The sequence below is a fragment of the Ambystoma mexicanum genome, chromosome 4q, assembly GCF_040938575.1.
Source record: "Ambystoma mexicanum isolate Mex_15411 chromosome 4q, UKY_AmexF1_1, whole genome shotgun sequence".
Taxonomy (NCBI): Eukaryota; Metazoa; Chordata; class Amphibia; order Caudata; family Ambystomatidae; genus Ambystoma; species Ambystoma mexicanum.
This window is the reverse complement of record NC_090928.1, coordinates 895,804,866-895,825,753: the sequence shown is the minus strand read 5'-3', so window position 1 is coordinate 895,825,753 and position 20,888 is coordinate 895,804,866. Positions and strand designations below refer to the sequence as shown.

The 20,888-nt window shown below is 46.1% G+C and overlaps 1 protein-coding gene across 1 annotated transcript in view; it reads right to left on the bottom strand.

Annotated features, from left to right (window-relative positions):
* The window catches only part of ABCG5 (ATP binding cassette subfamily G member 5), a 286,105-nt gene that overhangs the window by 47,277 nt on the left and 217,940 nt on the right, over positions 1-20,888 (bottom strand). The window contains exon 11 of the mRNA XM_069607292.1: positions 15,166-15,351. Coding sequence (XP_069463393.1) covers positions 15,166-15,351 — 186 coding nt within the window. The remainder of the gene's footprint in view (positions 1-15,165; positions 15,352-20,888) is intronic.

Sequence of the window (20,888 nt, the reverse complement as noted above, 5' to 3'; positions counted from 1 at the left end):
ACTGATGACAATAGACACTGGGGCCTCGGTAAACGTAATGCCACTAACCACGTTCAGGACACTCCAGTCCCAACCTGACCTGAAAGCGTCAGACATGCTACTATTTGCATACGGGTGCAAGACCCCACTACCCATAGTAGGCAGGTTCCGTACCACCATCAACCACGGCGAGAAGGCGCTACAATCAAATATATACGTAGTGAATGCGGGCATTGAATGCCTCCTGAGTGGAGACGCAGCTGAAGACATGGGGCTGGTGAGTTTCATTTGCAAAGTGACTGACTCACGAGAGGTCGAGAACGTGTTAGGAAAATACCCCAACCTACTCAAGGAAATAGGATGCCTGAAGGGAAAATCGATCAGGCTACACATTGACGAGTTAGTCCAACCAAGAGCAGTACGGCACAGAAGAACGCCATTCCACATGCATGATCAAGTGGAGAAGGAACTAAGGGCACTGGAGAAAGCTGGCATTAAAGAAGAATTGACGGGACCCATGCCTTGGGTCTCCCCCATGGTGGTCACGAAGAAGCCAAAACAACCTGGCAAGGTCGGAATATACATAGACATGCGCCTACCAAATGCAGCAATCAAGCGGGAGCGCCTTATCACCCCGACACTGGGCGAGATAGTGGCAGACCTCACCGGGTCCAGGATATTCTCCAAGGTAGACCCGAATGCTGGCTATCACCAGTTGAAGCTACACCGGGACTCCCGGTACATAACAACGTTCTCAACGCACATTGGCCTACGCAGGTACAAACGCCTGAGTTTTGGAATCTTCTCGGCCGCTGAGGTCTTCCAGCAAACAATACAAGAGGTGATCCGCGACATACCGGGGGTCCTAAATGTCAGCAACGACATTCTAATTCATGCCAGCAACAGAGAGGAACACATGAAAAGACTCCACATGCTCCTTGGCAGGTTAGAAAGCGCAGGACTGACGATTCATAAAGAAAAATGTGAATTCCTGAAGGACGAAATATCATTCTTTGGGTACATGTTCAATAGCACAGGCATATCAGCGGACCCACAAAAAGTGGCGGACATCCAAGCTGTCACCCCCCCACCACGCAAACGGAAGTGCGCAGTTTCCTAGGAATGGCCACCTACTGCGGGAGGTTCATCCCAACCCTGACCCGCTCTTGGAGCCCCTTCGTGAACTCTCAAATGCCAGCACAAAGTGCGAGTGGGGACCTGCCTGCCAAGAGGCGTTCGAGCACATAAAAGCATCATTGTCAACCGACTCCACAATGGCCTATTACGACACAGCTCTTCCAACTGAACTGTATGTGGACGCAAGCCCCGTGGGCCTAGGGGCCATCCTCACACAAGTGACAAAAACGGGTGAACAGAGGCCGATTGCCTATGCCTCAAGGGCACTAACACCGACGGAGCAACGATATTCCCACATCGAAAAAGAGGCAATAGCCGTGCTATGGGGTTGCCGACACTTCCACCTATATCTGTACAGCCAAAAATGTACAACTTATTCAGACCACAATCCACTGCTCCCCATATTCATGGGCACGTCCTCTCACCCTCCAGCTCGGATCGCCAAATGGCTATTGCACCACCAACAGTACAATTTTGAACTGGCATACCAGCCTGGCAGTGGAAACCCGGCAGACTTCCTGTCAAGACACCCGAGAGCGGCAACACCTAAGGAAATCAACGTGGCAGAGGAGACGGAAGAACATATCTGCCAGGTGATACACACCATGATGCCTCGAGCAATCAGCCTGGACGACATAGTTGAGGCCACACAAAGAGACCCTGCTGCAATTTGATAAAGGATACAATCATCTCAGGGGAATGGAGGTCGTTCCTGCGGAGCATCCACAACAAGACAGCAGAGGCAAAAGATTTCCTCACAGGGTCTTCACGATCCGGCAGGACCTCTCCATCATGGAAGAAGGACTCATCCTCCATGGAACTCGAATCATCGTCCACTGAGCCTTCAAGACAAAATCGTGGCGTTGGCACACGAGGGCCACCAAGGGATAGTACGAACCAAAGCCTGGATCAGACACCGCGTATGGTTCCCCCAGACAGACGACAAAGTCGAGCGGCTGGTCAGCACCTGCCTCCCATGCCAGATAACAGGGCCTCCGCCCAACCCGGAGCCCATCCAATCGGCAGTGCGAGGGTCCGGCAGATGGGAGGCAATAAGCATAGACTTCTGCAAGTTACAGGAAGGCCTCTACCTACTGGTGGCCATTGATGACCACTCCCGGTACCCGGAAGTCGAGGTTGTCAACTCCACTGCAACGGAGACGGTCATACCCGCGATTGAAAAATGTTTTGGGACGCATGGCCTACCAAGAAGAATCAGGAGCACAATGGCCCACCTTTCCAAGGGGAAGAGTTCAAACAATATCTCAAAGAGCTCAACATCCGCTATCACCACATCATGCCGAGATGGCCGCAGGCAAACAGCGATGTGGAGCACTTCTTGAGGACAATCAACAAGGTAATGCGCCTGTCACATGCCAACGCCAGCCCATGGCAGGTCGACCTCTACCGCTTCCTGCGGAACTACAGCACGACAGGCATATCACCGGCAGAAATAATGTTCGGCACCATCATAAACTCCTCCATACCACACCACCCGAGCAGGAGCCCGTATACGCTCGACAATGAGCGAACCGAGTCAAGAAGGACAGGAGCCAACGCACACATGAGCGTCAAGAGGCGTGCCAAGCAGTCCGATCACCGAGTGGGCGATCAAGTGGTCATGATGAGGAATCCGTCCAAATCCAAACTGGACACCCGCTATGACGCAGCCCCGTGGATAGTCAGCAAACGGCAAGGCATGATGTTAACCGCAAAAAGGGGGCAGAGGCAAGTGACAAGAAATGCGTCATGGTTTAAAGGAGTGCCAAGGAGACTGTGGACGGACAGCAAGTGTCCCCCAGAAGAAGACGAGGAGCCGCCGAGGGACGAGGGACCAGAGGACCCGCACGGCGGAGAAAGCATCGATGGAGGAGCCGAGGAACTACTGAGCAAACCAGAACCGGGCGAGAAGGACAATGAAGGTGAGCAGCCCGAGGGGACACTGGGGCCCTGTTCCAGGGGTGGACAATATGGGTTAAGAACCGCCACCCGGCCTCCAGCCAGGCTCAGAGACTATGAGTGGTAAATTATCCCCACAACTGACTCGATAAAGAGGGGGCAGCCCGTTGGCTGAGAAATGTATGTTTTGTTTAATTGTTCAGTTAAAATAAAGGAGGAATGTTATGTCCGCCTTGCGTCCCGCCACGCAGTGATGCAAGGTGTCCAATAAAAGTCCCCGCCCCCGCTCCGTGGAGGCAGTTCCGGGTCACATCACCAAGCCGAGCGTGTCTGTGTGTTCTATGCTCCTGCCGGAGCTGCGCAAGTGAGGCCTGCCCGTGCGGGCCCAGCCTTCCTGTCCCCCGTCGACGCATCGGCCGGGACAGGACTTAACAGGTGCCACACACCAACCAGGGCGGCCCGATCGCTCCGCAGCTCTTCTCGCTCTCACAGCCAGAGTCCAGCATGGATCGGCCATGCACCCAGCACCGACATCTCCTCGGCAGTCCAGGGTTGCCCCGGAGGTCTCTCAGTTCCCTTCCGCACGTCAGCCTTCAGTCCCCTGATGCAAGGAGAGTGTTCGTGACGGATGCACAGCAGTGACGAGCGCTGGGCCCTGAAGCGTTTTGGCGGCTTGTGGTGTTTCGTTCCAAGTCATTTAGCATGTGGACATCACTTCGGAGGTGGCCAGACAGCACGTCTGCCACAGGCCTGTGTTGTCTAGGCTCCTGCATCTCCAATTACGGGGCATCTCGACTGGCCAAAGCCTGGTCATTTGTTCTTCACCGAGTCGGCCAGCAGCACAGCTTGTTAGGTGGATATTTAGTGCATTGAAGAGGGAGTTATATGGGAGACATAGCTTTTACTCTTCGGAGCCACGTCAGCCCACGGCCGTGTTGCTTGTGCTCCTGACCCCCCTCGCCCCCCAAATTGGAAAGGTTTGAAACTGTTTGGGAGGTACTGTATGTTTCTTGTTACAGTCCTTCCCATTGCAAGTGTATTATGCATTTTTTATTAGCATCAGAATTGTGGGATATGGTATGAGGCTACAGTACAGCGTGTTGTGCTCTATCCATTGCAGACCTTCCCATGACAAGGGTCTAATTCATCCTCTATTGGTATTGCCAGGATTTGATAAATGGAGCTACAGTACTGTCTGTTGAGCTCTATCCATTATAGGGATTTAAGTGCTTTCATCAAAGTAAATTACCTTGTGGCAAAATACTTTGCTGCAATTACCTTAGGCATGTTCTATCTTTTTCTTAAATGGGGATCTCTTGCATTCCTTACCCAGCCTTTTCTCTACCCTTCCCCTGTACTAGCTACTCCTCAATACATACATACTTTTATTACTGCTGCATTGTAATTTTAGAGGAGTAAATCACCACAACGTAATTTACTTCAACAAAACAACATTATAAACCATTACAGTCTGTTACAGCACTTCCCATCTCAAGTGCCTCATTTATTCTCTAAGGACATTGGAACAATGTTAGACTGTACTTCTTCCTACTTGTTAATGCCCATGAAATTCAGTTGCTGTAAGTTTCTTTTCTTTAGGGCCAACACCTCTGCTAGTGCTGGACATCTTTTTGGATTAGCCATTGCACTGAATGGAACCATCGAGTGAGAGAAAGGTAATGATAATCTGCATGGAGTGGGGAAGGGAGCAAGGATCACCCCCTGCCAATGATCTTGGTGATGGGGTGGAGGTGCAAGTAGTGCACAAGAAGCCAGCAGATGACACCATCATGTAGGAGAAGGAAAAGGAGTAGAGGTGCAATGTGTGGATTGTGATGGTGAGGTTAACATTTAGCAGGTCCAGGAATGGCAGTCATTACAAGCCCACAACAAATCCTGGCACCTGTAGAGTTGCCTGTGCACTGAGCAGTCCTGCATGCAGACCAGTTACTCTGAACTGTGAACCCAGAAGTTGCATGTGCACCTCTTAAGGAATAATGTGCTCCTACTATGGAGAAAAGTTAAAAAAGGAGCATGTGGCAATGATAGCCTTACAATATATCATGGAGAGACAGCCCCAGCCCATGTTCATGACCCCGACATTCCATCGCATGTGCCAGAGCAGACCAGCAGCCTAAACATTCACTTCTGGATATTTTAGGGCGGCCCCTCCGCTCCTTCACTAATCATCCCAGTGCAACTCATTCTCTAACCCTGAGACCCAACCCACCAGACCAGACTGTTGCAGCCCAGATGACACCCCTCGTGGCCAGTCTTACAATGATATACCATTGACAGAATGCTTGTGGAAGCTGCACACAGTGCAACACAAGCCTGTTTTCTGGACAGCAGCACCTTGGTAAAGCACATTTCTGCTTGCATCCTCTTTGCCACATTTTCTCACATGTAGCATGGATCCCTCACGCCCACCCCAAGGTTTCAAGTAACAGAAGGAGTGGTGCTACCTTATCTGGCTACCCTTCGGAGGTTATGGAAATGACACTGAACTAGCCTTCCTAATGCAGGAAATCCTAAAAATACTAAAAATACTAAAAATACTATTGAGTTAAAATTCCAACAAATCTCCAGCAACTTTTCCTTGAAAAATTGCGGGACTAGCGAAGCACTAGAGCGGGAAAGTAAAGAAAATCCCCCCTACTGGCTGGATCACCAAGATCTGCGAATAGAACGGCATACTTGATCTCGGGTAACATTCCCTGCAGCAACGTGGTGCTTGGGTCCCCCCCTTCATGTCATCAGCATAATATTTCTGAGCTGCTAGAATCGGGTGGGCCTCTGGTGTTCCTCTATCTTCGCTGTGCTGAGAAGCTGGAGGTTAAGTGCATAAAAGCTCCAGAAGATGGGCATCTCCAGAACTAGCAAAGGGAAGGAGGCACCGATCCAATCTGAGGTCCTCACATTGGAATTACCCTTCAGCCACGATGTTCTTTTTGAACTTTTAACTTTCCTTGTGGGCACTGTAACCTAAGGACACCATCTGAGGCTGTGGATCACTGTTTGACTATGGTCCCCCAACCCAGCATCCAATAAGTTGCGAGAAGAACCAAACAATCTTTATCTGAAGAACAAAACCTAAGAAAGCCACCTGGAATTTGTAATATCGTCTCCCTCCCCCCTTCTTCTTTTGGTTGGACTTTATTTTATCCCTGTGAACGTCTAATCTACCTCATTGTTGCCTCTTTGGCTATGGCCTTGGGACCCTCGATGCTGGTGATATTGTGACTCCAGAAAAACGACTAAGTGTAAAGGTAGCGTTTTTCACTGGAACCTAACCTGGTCGTTGAATCCGACCGTGGATGCTCATGGTTCTGATAGCTTTTTGCATATTTTCTGGTCACAAGACCCAGGGTGATTCTGTTCTATTTAATAAAATAATCAGTGAAATAAATACCGTTTTTGAAACAGTATTTATTTCCTGGTGGCAAAAAGCACTTCCCTCAAATTCTGATCTAAACCCAGAAAGTGCTGGATGGTGATCAGGGGGCAGCTATGAATAAATATTATTTCAAAAATGGTATTTATACCACCATTATAAATTCTCTAATCAGGTCAAACAATGCCATCTTGTTAATGTTTTCCCATGTTCCTTTGATCAATATTGCTCCCTGTAGGACCCCGTATTGACTGATGATTCCATTGACTTTCATTCAAACAGTTTCTTGTGTTTCCTTATATTAATTCACTTCAGTTGTTTATGGTAATTAGATAGTAAAATGTTCCTGCATGAACTTGGTTTTGACTTTAATATCCTGTCATATGTTACTCCGTTTTGTATTTAAGGATTGGACTTGGTTGCACCAATTACATCTTCTGATGAATAAACCGTGAGCTTTGACCACACCACTCAAAATAAAGACAATCATATAGGTGTATGTTGGTTTGCCTTGGAGGAGCGAGATAACCAGCAGAACATTGCTGTCTTGACCATAGCCAGGTGCTGGAGGAGCTCAGGCCCGCTGAATGAAAAGGAGACACGACTGCCCCAGACGTGGTCGATCAGCATCTGCATTCACCGACACAAAAATATGGTCATGTATTGACAGGAGGAACCGATGCAAGCAAACTGGCGAAGACGATCATAGAGAAGCCAGTGCCACAGTTCTGCACCAGTCAAAGAGGGTACGTGTGTTAAAATCATGGCAAAAATGCCCGTTTACACAAGAAATCGTGGCAAAAAGGCTCTAGTTTTTCCACTGCAATCCATGTAATCGGTGCGGGGGACACCCCCACAACACCCAGGCCCATTATGCCATTTATTGTGAGTGGGGAATACCACTGAAAACCTGCTCCCCTTAAATTGTATAACGGGTACACCTTTACCGGGTCAAACCACAGCATTTGTGCAGTGATTTATTTTACAGACAACTTTTTTGCTGCGATTTTATTACTGCACACCTCGAAGAGACCGCCTCCACCGACAAGCACTGTTGCAGACAGCACAGAATGTGCTGTGACCCGGGAAGTGGGAGGATGGCGGCAAGGTCTGGCAATAACCCAAGAGGGGGAAGGACTGAAGAGGGGGTGAGAAACACAATAGCCCAAGAGGGGACAAGACTCAAGAGAACCCGAAAAGGGGTGAGAAACCTGATAGCCCAAGATAAGGTGAGACGCATGATACTCCAAGGTGGACGGAAGGGAAAAACAGCCAAAGGCAGGGTGAGAGGAAACCCTAAACTGGGCTAAGAGATGGGAAATCCATTGAGGGGGTGTGAGAAATCGAACACTGAGGAGGGTCGTAAGAATCAGGACCTCAAGGCAAGGTGTACGCCAAGCAGGGATGGAAACCACTAACCCAAGAAGGTGTGAGCAATAATATCATTCAGCAGTGAGTGATTAAAGGGTGACCCAAAGGAACAGAGGTTGTTTCTACTGGTGGAGAAAAAGAATATAGAGGCACTGTCAAAACCTGAAGTGTGAAATGTACAACTTGGTACTCTTTCTGGGAGAAGACATACAAATATTTGGGTGTGGCCAAGATCAAGCACCCAATCGGACTGAGAAAGCCTTAAACCCACGCGGGGCGAATAAGTCGCATACCCTACAAGAGGGTGAGAAACCTTTTTTTTGTGAAAGATAATTTTATTTTTGAATAAATCATACAAAAATATACTTTAACAACTTTTTCATATATCTATAGAACTACAGTACTGCACATTTCTTCAATTCATTTCAAACCTATGTACAAGTTGTATCTATTTTTACAATGTCCTAATATATTCCAATGTTGTTATTTCACAAGGATCAAATCCTTCTGTCTGATGTCAGCATCTGAAATTTAACTTCTACTCAGTGTTTATCTTTTCCCACAATTCTCATTCACCCTACAATCAGTTCTCTCATTGGTTAACCTTGTTTTTACTACATACAATCTCAACATTAAACAATGTTGCCCAACATGTGTTGTTCCTCCAACATGCAAACTACCAGGAACTTCTTCAGGGGAAAGCTAACTTCAGAAATCTTTCCTAATAACTGGCATTATATATTATAGCTTCATTAAATAATTCTGTTTTAGTCCTAATTATCTTTAATGAAACATTAATTTTCTTTCTGGATGTCTCTAATCTAATCTCAATTTTCATTTCAGGTTTTTAAAAAAAATGTAAATCTGTTTTATTAGTTTTTGGTACAAAGTGAAATAAAAAACATTACACCATGCATTGATGTCCCTTAGTTACCCCTTGCAGCCCCACCCAAAGCCTCCCTAACCCCAAGTTCTAACAAAGTAACAAGAACAATAATTTGGTCACCGGATATAATTGTCCAGTACCATACGTGTCCAGAACCGTATCTCTGAGTGGAATGTGCGCTTGGCAGTCATTGTTCTTCCTGGTGTCTCTTGTGTAATGTGGCTTGGCTGTTCCTCTAGTATTTTGCTTTCAGGGGGGCCTATCATCTGGGGAGATGAATAATTCCTGTATTATTGTGTTCCAGGCCGCTAGGTCTATTGAACTTTCTCTCCTTCCTGTTCGTAGTGCGTCCTGCCAGACTGCTGTCTCCGCAATAGTCCATCTCCTTAGATCTTTCCACCATGTCTCTATTCTCAGTCCATCTTTGACCTTCCATTTCATCGCTATTCGTCTCTTGGCTAGTGCCCATGGTAGGTTAATCATCCTTTCCTTTGTTTTATTCTTTTTTGAAGAACTATAGAGGCCCAGAAGGCAGGCTTCAATGGTCCAAGTTTGACCTTTTATCCCTTTTTCTCTCAGGCGCTGCTCAATTCCTCGCCAGTATTCTTGAATTTCGGGCAATGCCAGAACATGTGTCTTAGGTTGGCATTTTCCTCTTCAGATTGTAGAGGAGGTCCCAAATAAAGCCTGCACTCTCATCGCCCGTTTTGAAGTACCAGGAACATTCACACCAAAATATGTGACGTATGATGAGCAAATAAACCAGCAGAGAGCCACAGTAGGGCTCTGCCCAGTACCCATCAGAAGAGCAACACTTATTGAAGCTCCACTACCCAGACAACCATGGACCATAAGGTATCCATTCAGAAAACCCTACCAACAAATGAGACGAAATGAAGATTGCCCAAGTACCGTCCCGGAAGAAACCAAAAAGGTCTTAATGGAAGATGAATGGTGACATCACGAGAGCCCGGACGGACTCACAGATAGAACAAATGACAAACCAAGAATGACACAAGGAGACGAAACGCCATGAGAAAAGAGATCACGAGCTTAAAGTGATAGAAAACTATCAAAGCGTAAGAGATTTAAGCTGTAAGTAGGATGAAGATATTCAACCAGATAACGCCTGTACATATGCTTGAAACCGCAAGAAAGCTAAGAAAACAGTGCAGCTTGCTATGCTAAGTAGAAACATAGCACGGCAAGCGCCATTGTACATAATCTACCTCAAAACGAAGCACATTATTATAAGTGCGAATCCACTTTACACGAAAAGCAGAATCAACTCAGGTTACCAGAGGCCAAACAAGACAAGATTCATATTCTAGCAAAATGAGAAGAGACCGCTGAATCGAAACTCAGCAGATGCAACTCATGCCAAAAGAGCCAAGGTCATACCAATAGAAGGAACGAACAGTAGCTACATCTAATTTAAACTTAAGAACAGAATATCCTGTCTCTGAAAGGTCAAGATAAGGAAGCGTAGGCAGCTGGTAAGCCGAATAAGAATCAAATGCACGAATTGAGAGAACCTAGGAAAATTCACGGTGTCCGCATCACGTGACCATCCGAGCGAGGCGAAGCACAAGTTCGCACCTACGCTTGGCATCCGCCCAGGAGAAGATATGAGAACTTTCCCAGACAGAAGACGTAGTTTTGAGGCGAACCAAAGTAACATAAGTGACACATTGTTGTTGAAGTGATGATTGATTGCAAATTAATTGTAGGAAGGCCGGGTAGCTGAGGTGGCACCCTGCACCTGGCTAACCATTCTGCGTGCTGCTAAGTAAAGTGGAAGTTTATGCAAGGGGTCGGTGCCAACCCAATCACAATGGAACAAATAATCTAGGGTCCTATAGTTAGTAGAACCAATGGGACGTTGTACTTTTAGTGACGTCTACAGTAGTCCTTTTGAAGGAAGGGCTTAGACGCCTGCCTGACAGCATTTACCCAATCCCCCAACTCATATACAGATATAGCACCTATATTAAAGTTACCTTTTCCAAACCAAAAGAAATGCTTATTAACTTTTGAGTGTTACACGTCACTTATGACACATTTTCAGTATAAATGATGTGTTTTTTATGAAGGTCATTGGAGTTGAAGCGAGACGGACTATCGCATCACTGCTGATTGCCATGACTCTCTGTTTTTTGTACTTGTCATTAAACGGACTCCTTTTGCCAAACCATTGAGTTGTCCTTATTGATTGGTGTTGGAGTAATAAATCTGCACCGCCATCGATCTCAAGGTGCAGCTATCTCGTATTCTCGGAGCAAACATTGGCTATATGGGCCAGCCGGGGGGTCTCCTGAGTACCGCATTTTGGGCAACTCTGTGTGGTGGCACCTGGGAAGTGGGATATTTTTTCTGGGGTTAGGTATGCTCTATGAAGTATGTAAAACTGTAGTTGCTTTAGCCTGCCATTTCTGGATATTTTTTTTGGGTAGAGCTTCGCTTTTGCCCATTCTTTATCTGTGATTGTTCTGTCTATTTTCTTATCCCATGCCTGCCTTCCTTTGTCTTTATCTTTGGGGAACTCTTCTACAACCGTTTGATATATCCTAGATACCATATGTCCCCCCTCACTGACATCATAGAGTAGACCCAGGACTGGATTTTCTGCTTGCCTTATTGTGGGAGATGGCCATCTGGTGTCTAATTGTTTGATGAGTCTTGTGTGGGTTATGAACGGGCCCTTATGTAATTCATGGGACTCGACCAGGTCTTGGAAGTCTAGTTCCACTCCTTCTGGGGCTAGGTCTCCAGTTGTGATTATTCCTTTGGGTTCCCAGTAGTCTCTGCTTTGTTTGAGACATTCTCTATTGTTCCCGTTGAGTACTGCCAATGGTATCTGGGGGGTGTAGGGTTCTCCTACTTTTAGTCATTTTTTGGTTCTGTTCCATATTTGTCTCCCCAGATGCAGGAACGCAGAGGGTTGCGAGATCATGTTTACTTCTATCCATAGGACTTCCTTGAGAAGGTACAGGGATACGGCGTTACTCAAGAGTGTGTGTTCCACAGTCTCCTCATCCACGAGCCATCTAGCTACATGCTGCAGCTGGCCCGCTAGATAGTACAGTTTGAAGTGCGGGAATCGCATTCCCCCTTCCGCGTTATCTTTACAGAGTGTCTCCATGGCGACTCTTCTCCTGCCTTTGCCCCATATGAAGCTGTCCAGTACTGTGTTGAGGTTTACAAAGAACTTCGTCAGGAAGAGGAATGGCACATTGCTGAAGTGGTACAGTAGCCTGGGTAGGGCTATCATCTTTACTAGTGATATTCATCCTGCTACTGGCAGAGGGAGTTTCTCCCAAAACATGATGGACGCTTCTATACTATTTTTTGCTTTCAGCGTGTTGGCTTTATGCGTGTCTTCAATGGAGTGGTGTATGTTTACGCCAAGATAGCGAAACGTACGGGTGTCCCACTGAAGTTCCAGACTTGGGAGCTGCTCTTCTGTTTTTCTGGCCCAGCCTGCCAGTGGAAGCAGGCAGGATTTGGTCTTTCAAATGGCAATTCCTGAGAGATGTACAAAATGATCTAGTACTTCGAGGTATGTTCCAAGATTTTCTTCCGTATAAAAGAATGTCATCTGCGTACAAGGATATGACATGTGTGGTGCCATCTATCTGCAGCCCTGTGTAACAATACTAGATAGTTTGAAGTTACTCACGTAGCTCTGTCGATATGAAGTTTGCCTTTGTTTGAAGAAAAAGGTATGTCTCCCTCAAGTCTCTAAAGAGGCCAATGAGTGCGGCATCCATGGGAAACCCTCACGGGAAGAAAACCCGTCGTAGAGATGCCTCCACGGTGTCCAATGTTTTCTGGCGGAGATGAAGGTAAGATTAATTCCTTTAGTAGGTAATCCGCAGCGGCTGCAACGGCAACAAAGAAGAGGAGCCGAAATCCTTCCGAGAGAATTCTGCCGCAGCAGAACAGCAACAAAGATGAAGGAGAAGGACTCCTTCCGTAATGATAATCCGCAAGAAGTAAGCGGAAGGTAGTAAGAGCAAGACTGGAACGGAACGGCACCGGAGTATCGAGGAGGTAAGAAGCAGGAAGCGCTGCGAGGAGCGCTAAGGAAAGAAAGGATGATATAACTGAGAAGGCTAGGTAGGAAGAGAAGGTAATTTCAGGAGCATAGCGTAGTAGCAAGCAAAGTAGCAAGTAGCGACGCACCTACCCGAAGTTCAGAAGGAACTAAGTAGATTCGGGTAGGTGGTGGTCGCCATTTTGAAAAGAACTAGACCGCGGCACTGGAGTTGGAAGAACGGAACAAAAAAGGCGCCATCTTGGTTTCTTCTGAGTGTAAGTTGGGTGATGCTTTTTCCAATGCATCCATAAAGATCTCCTTGTGGTTCTGACACCCTGTGTCTTGGAATGAGTCCCTCATATGAATTGCTTAGGGTTTCAGCACCAGGATGTATAAGAGGGGTGACAGTGGGCAGCCCTGTTTGGTGCCTCTGCTAATCGGAAATTAATCTGAAATGTATTTGCCTATGGCCGATGGAGTGGCGTAGAGCATGCATACACATCTCATGAATCCCTGGCCTATTCCATAGTGTTCCAGTGTGGCAACATCCATTCCCATCTGACAGAATCAAAAGCCTTGATGGTATCTAATGCTACTACTGCACAGTTATCAGGTTTGGTACGCGTTCTATCTATAACTGCTTGGAGGCGTCTCAGATTTGCTCTTGTGGCCCTACCAGGGACGTAACCTGTCTGGTCTGAGTGGACTCCCACAATTTGCTATCCTTGTCTTCAGGATGGGTATTATCAGGGCTTGTTCCATCGAATCTGGGAAGGTACCTATTTCATATGCCTCTTGGGGCCAATATATCTATTTCTTATAGAATTCCGATGGCAGTCCATCGCTGCCGGGCATTTTTCCGGTGGGTAATGAGGTCAAAACTCCCTGTATCTCTTCTAGGGTCAGTGGGCTATCTAGCAGGTCATGCTGCTCTACTGTTAGGGTTTGTAGTCCTATGTCTTCTAGGGTTTCTAGGATTTCTGACTTTTTTGAGTATGTGTTGTCTTCGTATAGTTTGGCGTAGAAAGCCTGATTCATTTCTGATTGGGACCGTCTCGTGTGCCCACTTTCATCTATTATTTCTGCTACCTCTTCTTTGTTATCTAGTCCTCTGACCAGCCAGGCCAATAGTCTGCCTGGTTTTTCCCCTTGCCCATGTATTTTTTTTGTATATCTCTGAAAACTGAAGTCCCCCAGTGTTTCATAATAATAATAATAATTTTGCACTTATATAGTGCTAGGAACCCTCAGGTATCTGAGCGCTGCTTATTATTACCCACGGTGTGTGAAGGATGAAAGGCTGAGTTTGGCCCCGCCGGGATTCGAACCTGCGTTAGCAGGCTCTGCACGGATGTCAAAGCGAGCGCTCTACTCGCTGTGCCACTTGACCGGCTGTGCATTGTAATCTTAATCCCATGAGGGCACTTTCCGTATTCCCCCCCCCTTCCCATCTTTCTCTAATTTGGTGGTGTCAGCTTCTATTTTTGGGGGTGAGAAACTTAAGCAGCAAAACAGGGTTGGGAAAACAGATAGCCCATGCCGGGTTGAGAATACAACTACTGCACGAGGGGGTGAAGAAAGTAATAAGCAAAGCAAGGCTGATTAGGCCCATAGACCATGCTGGATTGAGAATCGAAATAACCTACGAGAGGGTGAAAGAAGTGGCCAACAGAGCAGGGCTGTGCAGGCCAGTAGCCAATGCGAGACCAATAGCGTAAATACCCCACAAGGAGGAAATTCAGTACTTTGTTTCTTTTGTGAGCACCAACCTACCCACATCAGGAGAACCTGTTATGTCTAATAAGGAGAGGACACCTTAGGACACTGGATAAAAAAGGAAAAGAAACTGTTTGGACTGCATGACAAGGCCATTGTTTTGACCAAAAGGAAGCAGAGATACATTTTGTTCTGCAACTTTGATACTTAACCAAGAGCTGGAAGATACAGTGAGAACTCTTTGGTGGGGGGTCAGAAAACCAGCCACCATTAACTTACCCAAGGGGAAGTAACCCTATTCTAAACTAAAGCTTAGATTTGCATTTCTTTGTTTGTTTGTTTGTTTGTTTCTTTCTTTCTTTCTTGGTAGAGCAGATAGTATGTTAGCATAGATTTTGATGGAGAACAGTGTTTATTTGTGAGACTGCCTGACGAGCACCTATTTGTTGTTTTCTAGCATAGGGAATCCATCATAGAAGCAGGGTTCCTTTAATTTCTTTAATGAACTATCTTGTTCAAACATGTCCTCTTGCCTGTCTCATATATCTGACTTACCACAATGGCCATGGGCTAACCAATAAGCTCAATCTGAGTTTGTTCTCTGGTAACCGACAGCTGCCCTAAATTTATTGTTTTCAACAGAGTTAACCTGGTTGTGTATTTGCATGGCCGGTCCTATGAGTTCACAAGAACATTGCTCGACATTTCAGGTACGTTTTTTGGGCAAGCAGCATATTTCCTTACCGTAAAATTCCAGCTCCAACGAGAATTCCTGAAATGTTTATCAGTGTCACACCAGCATTCACTATGTTTGGGTTATCCACAACAGCAAGGACGACAAGCGTAAAAAATTCTCCAAACAGATGGAGGGCTAGGACAACGGCACAGAAAATTCCAAATCTTGCCACTTCTGGATTCAGCCCTATAGTCCTGTGAAAACAGAGCGGCAAAGATAGGACCATTAATGATATATACAAATAACTTGGTGTAAATGATCAGCTTCTAATTTTGATTGTTTTATCAACTGTACCATAGGGCAGGAGATTTCTTCTATAAAAAGTGTTCCCATGCCGACTTTCATTGAGGTCCACAGTGTGATAAAGGTAATAAAGCACTATTATAAAAGGTCCTTGAGTGTCTGGTAATTTTATTGCCATGCCACTTTCTCAGCAGCCAGTATGATTATTCATGCTGTAATTTAAATTTTGGATTGAGTGAAATATGTTGTGTGTACATTCAGTATCACGCAAGTCTGATCTTTGAAACCAGAGCGCGTGATAGGTGGATTGGCAGGCGGGCTATTCTGACGTATGACACACTAGTGACTCAGCTGCAATGCTGTCACTTGGCACACCATAACATTTCTGTTTATCAATATTGATTAGGGGTAATTACACATTTTAGCAGATGAGATATATGCACATATCCCAAGTTGCTCCATGCCATTCAGATAATATGAGTTTTTATATTGGCATTCCGGACCCATAACAAAAATGCCAGGATGAGGAAAAACATGACAAACATCTCAGTAGCTATTGATAGGCCAATATCACAATAGTGCGAAGAGGAAATGATGCCTACAGAGTATATTTAGAGGGTTTTCTACAATTGTGTCTTCATTATCCTTTTACTCGACTCATACTCTTCAGTATCCTTACCTAGTGACTTGCACCTGTAGCCTGGAGAAATTAAGGACCCGATGTCCAAGCTGAAACTTTCAGCCAGTGTACTCGTCCCCATGTCTGGTGAGCTGCACATTTAGCAGCATAGGGTCTGCCAGTCTAGTAAAAACCAACAACAGGGCTTCAATGTCATTATCAGCATGTTTAGGAATGAGACCGTCCCATAGTAGCTCTTGCTTTCCAGTTGGACGCTATGTGGAGGGTCGAATATATCATCCCTCTCTTCGGTTTCTGAGAGTGAACAGTTCAGAAGCTGATTTTCTGAGCAGAACCTTTCCTTCATGTGTGGGTCTGACAGCCCACTGTTGGACCTATTTGGTTCTGGGGGAATACCTTTCACCCAGGTTCTCTTCCAGAGTCCCCGATTCAGGTTCCTAGAGTATGATTCTCTACCCTTCATCTGGTTTTCACGGTTTCCTTTATGGCTTGCCTCCCTTTGTATCTAACCCGTGTGTCCTGACCCCGCTCAGGAAGTTGGTAGCACTGTCAGGTCAGGAGACACTCCCACAGAGGTAGCATGCACCCAACCATCCCTCTAAGAGTAGAGACACCAATGTATGGATACCACTGAGCTCATGGCACCCGGGTACAAAGATGGTTAGGATTGTTGTTTTTGAGAAACATGGGTGGTTTGAGAATAACTTGGATGATGACTAGCAACAGTTTGGTTTTGGGGCAGGAATAGTGGAAGTGTAGGTATGCTTCATGCTCCAAGGCTAATGTCCTTGTTGTGCATCATATGTCACTTATGTTAATTCGGATATCATTCATAAATGTATACCTGTCCCTGTAGGGTCATGCTAACATGCACGCAATTATACTGCTTTTTATTCCTTACTAATTCTGGTAATTTTCTGTGAGCCGGGTCATTAGCATGTATATTTTCTCATGTCTTTGATGCACTAGTCGTGACCGCCAAAAATAAATGCCTCAATGTCAGACTGATGGAGACATGGTTTAGTGTTAACTAATACCACACCCATATCATATTCCTGATCTCTCCAGGTCACAAACTCCTCTGTGCAAATATTTTTTTAAAAGAGCATTTTGTGGTAACTCAAGTTTACACTGAAGATCTTGTGTGGTAATTATCAACATGCAATACTATTCATTGTAAAACATATTTTTCCTGCTGCATAGTCAACCCAAACATTTCCTTCACCCTGGCTCTGATCTACTAACGCCATGCTACTACACAACATTCTTGGATATGTTTCTCAAACTAGATAACTACAGATGGTGTCACAGAAAACAGAAAATCCTTACTAAAGATGTATTCAATTTGTGGGTGGACAGACTCGACAAGAAACCAGCAGATGAACTGCATCAAAAATATACATGCGTTGGGATTCTGCTTAGTGACGTCTAGCCCAACATACACCTGACCACACTTTCAATCTCACAAACTGCTGTAAAACTACAGAGACCATTCACTAATCACTCTACACCCGGAAACACCGTTTTAGCATGGCACACACACACACAATTTAATGCAAACATGCCTTATCCCAGTTGTGTAAATCAACCAAATAAACAAGGAAAACATTGGCATGACATGCAAAACAATCACAGGAAAGCCGAATTGCCTGAATGATGCATATGTTTTGTTTGAACCCTTCTTGCAACATAACTTTCTCACTTGACCAACTGTCCCATATGAGAATTAAACAAATTAAAACATTAACAAAAACCAGTGGTCAATGAGATAAAAGGAATCTGCAATAACCTGGAACAGCAATGCTGACGAACAATGATTGGATCAACAAAGCTCTATTGCAAAAGAACAGGAAGAGGTCACAAGCCAATTAGAAGAGCCAAAAGATCCTTCACCGCTGAACGAATCGACACATCGTCAAACCGTACAAGAGAAATTATGGTGATTAGGCCATCCCAACTCTCACCCTGCCGAGGTGGATGATTCTGTACCTTCTCCTCCTCAACCTGAACACTGTCCCTGTCCTCTGCATGCAACACAGGATGGTGATTTTCCAATATTGTTTGGACTGTACGTGCAGCATAGCACATTTCTGGGGGTTCCCAGATGGGTAAGAGGTGGTATGGAAAGTCACCTTAAAAATGTCAGCATATAATAACTACCAGGGGGTACTGTGACGGACCAAATCATTCCATGACACTCTACAACCCAGGCAAGCAGAACAACCAGGGTCCACGCGCCAGAGCCATGGTCTAACTGACAGTGGTACAGGATGTGAGTGGCACAGTTCTCCTCCCAGTCCATGCCCTCTCTCTGTGCATTAAAGCGTAGCCCACCAATGATCACGCATTTGCATTTCTTCTTACAAAGACCAGTTATATGTTACATGACATTATGAACAGGGAAGACTAATCACAATCCAGTAAACCTTGTTTGAAAACCTCACCGCATTATAACAGAGCAGGTGACCCCCATTTCTTGGGATCTGCCATGGAGACATCCACTGGTAAGAAAGCCTCCATGGGGTCCCATTTTCCACAATTGACCCTGGCGAGAAACTGTGGAATGTCATAAAACACCTACGGTGCTGATACCAAGTCATGCAGCTAAATCTAATACTCTGTGGGGTCCCACAGGAAGGAAGGAAAACTGTGGATGGTCTAAAACACACAGAGTGCTGCTACGAACCCAAGCAGTGAACTCCAAGGAGGGTGCCCTTGCAGAAACCTGGAAAATGGATTATAAAATCTAAAATGCTGTTCCAACTCTTACGGGCAACTATATGACTTTGTGGGGTTCCTTATGCCAGAAGGGATCCTTGTAGCTATTCACCAGGACACCAGAAAGAGACAGATCATTAGGAACGCTGCCACTCCAGGAGCTGGATGACAGTTGAGCAACCACAAAACAACTGAACAAAGTGTGACGGGATAAGCAAGACCTCCGCCTGGACCAAGTCCTCAGATAGCTGCATCCCACATCAGCATGGACAAATGACACCCTTAATTCTCCGAGTCTAGGAACCCAGGAAAAGGTTTCAGAAGAATGAGAGGCATGTGACCTAGCAGTTTGGGCTGGACTGCCTCTTTTGTGGTGGGACCAAGCCTGATTTGCATATGGTCTGTCCCCTTTCTTTAATGGCATGGCAAGCTAAAGAATGATGCTTTGGAGGGTTGCCCAGAGCCACGCCTGAGAGTAAGATGAATTCTAAACCTTCCAGCATCACCTTTTGTTTTGTCTGTCACTCCGAGTGGAACAGTTATGGCCAGATGTGGGTCCCGACGTGCTGGGCCTAGAGACCCAAACTACTTGTCACTGATAACGCCCAATGAGGCCAAAACATGTCTAGGGATGCCTCGTTCAGTAGGGGTGTGACGTAGCAGTTTGAGCTAGACTGCCCCTTTTGGGATGGGACCGGCCTGATTTTCATATGATCTTTCACCTATCTGTAATGGGTTGGCGTGATCAAGAACAATGGATTGACGGGTTGGCCAGAGTTGCACCAGAGGTTAAGGTTAGCTCTAAGCCTTCCAGCTATCACCTTTTGATTTGTCTAAGTCACCCCGAGTGGGACGGGTATGCCCAGACGTAGGTCTAGAGACCCAAGCTACTCCTCACTGATGGTGCTCAATGAGGTCAAAACATGACTGAGGATGTTTGTGGTCTCGTGCAGAAGGGATATGACCTAGCAGTTCGGGCTGGACTGTCCCTTTCGGGGCGGGACCAAGCCTGATTTGCATATGGTCTTTCCCCTTTCTGTAACAGCTTGGCAGGCTCAATAACAATGGTTTGGAGGGTTTGCTAGAGCTGCACCAAAGGATAAGATTAATTCTAAACCTTCCAGCCATCACCTCTTGTTTTGTCTAAGAGCAGGGAGACCAAAGCAGGAGCCTAAGAATAGGGAGTGACCTAGAGAAAACGTACATGAAGCTTACAACTTCAGAGCAAAATGGAGCAAACAGCCAAGAAGCAGGGCGCTGACAAAAATGCCCAGCCAACAACCTGAACCCTTGAACTTGGGGAGAGTAAGCAGCGCAGATCCAATGCCTTCGGCTTTGTGGGAGAAGAGTGCAGATCCCTTTTAAGAAGCTGTAAGGCCCGAGCAAGTTTTAATTCCACAGATAGCTGAAGGTGCATGAGCGTCTGACAAACCAAAGAAACCAAAAGGACCAGGAGGGGCTGAAAAGCCCCAGATAGTGGAAGGTGCCTGAGGGGATCAGAAGACAAAGAAAAGAGGTTTGGCACCTGAAGGGCTGGGGAGCCCCTAGAACTGCTGGGGTCTAAAAGGCGGGGTCCCCTAAGAGGGCTTCCTTGGGGGCGTTGCCAATTAAAACTTTCAACCATGTCCCAGAGTGAACTGGGTATTATATCCTGAGAATTATGGGACTATATCCCTGAGTGAGCTGGGCACTATATCCCTGAATGAGCTGGGCACTATATCCATGAGTGAGCTGGGTACTATATCCCTGAGTGAGCTGGGTACTATATCCCTGAGTGAGCTGGGCAATATATCCCTGAGTGAGCTGGGCGCTATATCCCTGAGTGAGCTGGGCGCTATATCCCTGAGTGAGCTGGGTACTATATCCATGTGTGAACTGGATACCATATCGCTGAGGGAGTCGGTCACTATATGTATGAGAGATGAGCTAAGCAGAATATCCCTGGAAGCAGTGAGCCAGGCACTATAACGCCGGATGATTTACAGCAAACTAGGTGCTATATTCCTAACACTGATTTGTTACAAAACGGCGTCATCTCCGAGACTACATCTGTTCATTACATCTCTGAGACAGTGATTTCGGTAATTTCAACAAGGGAGTGTGCTAGGTGCAGTATCACTGAAACTGTAA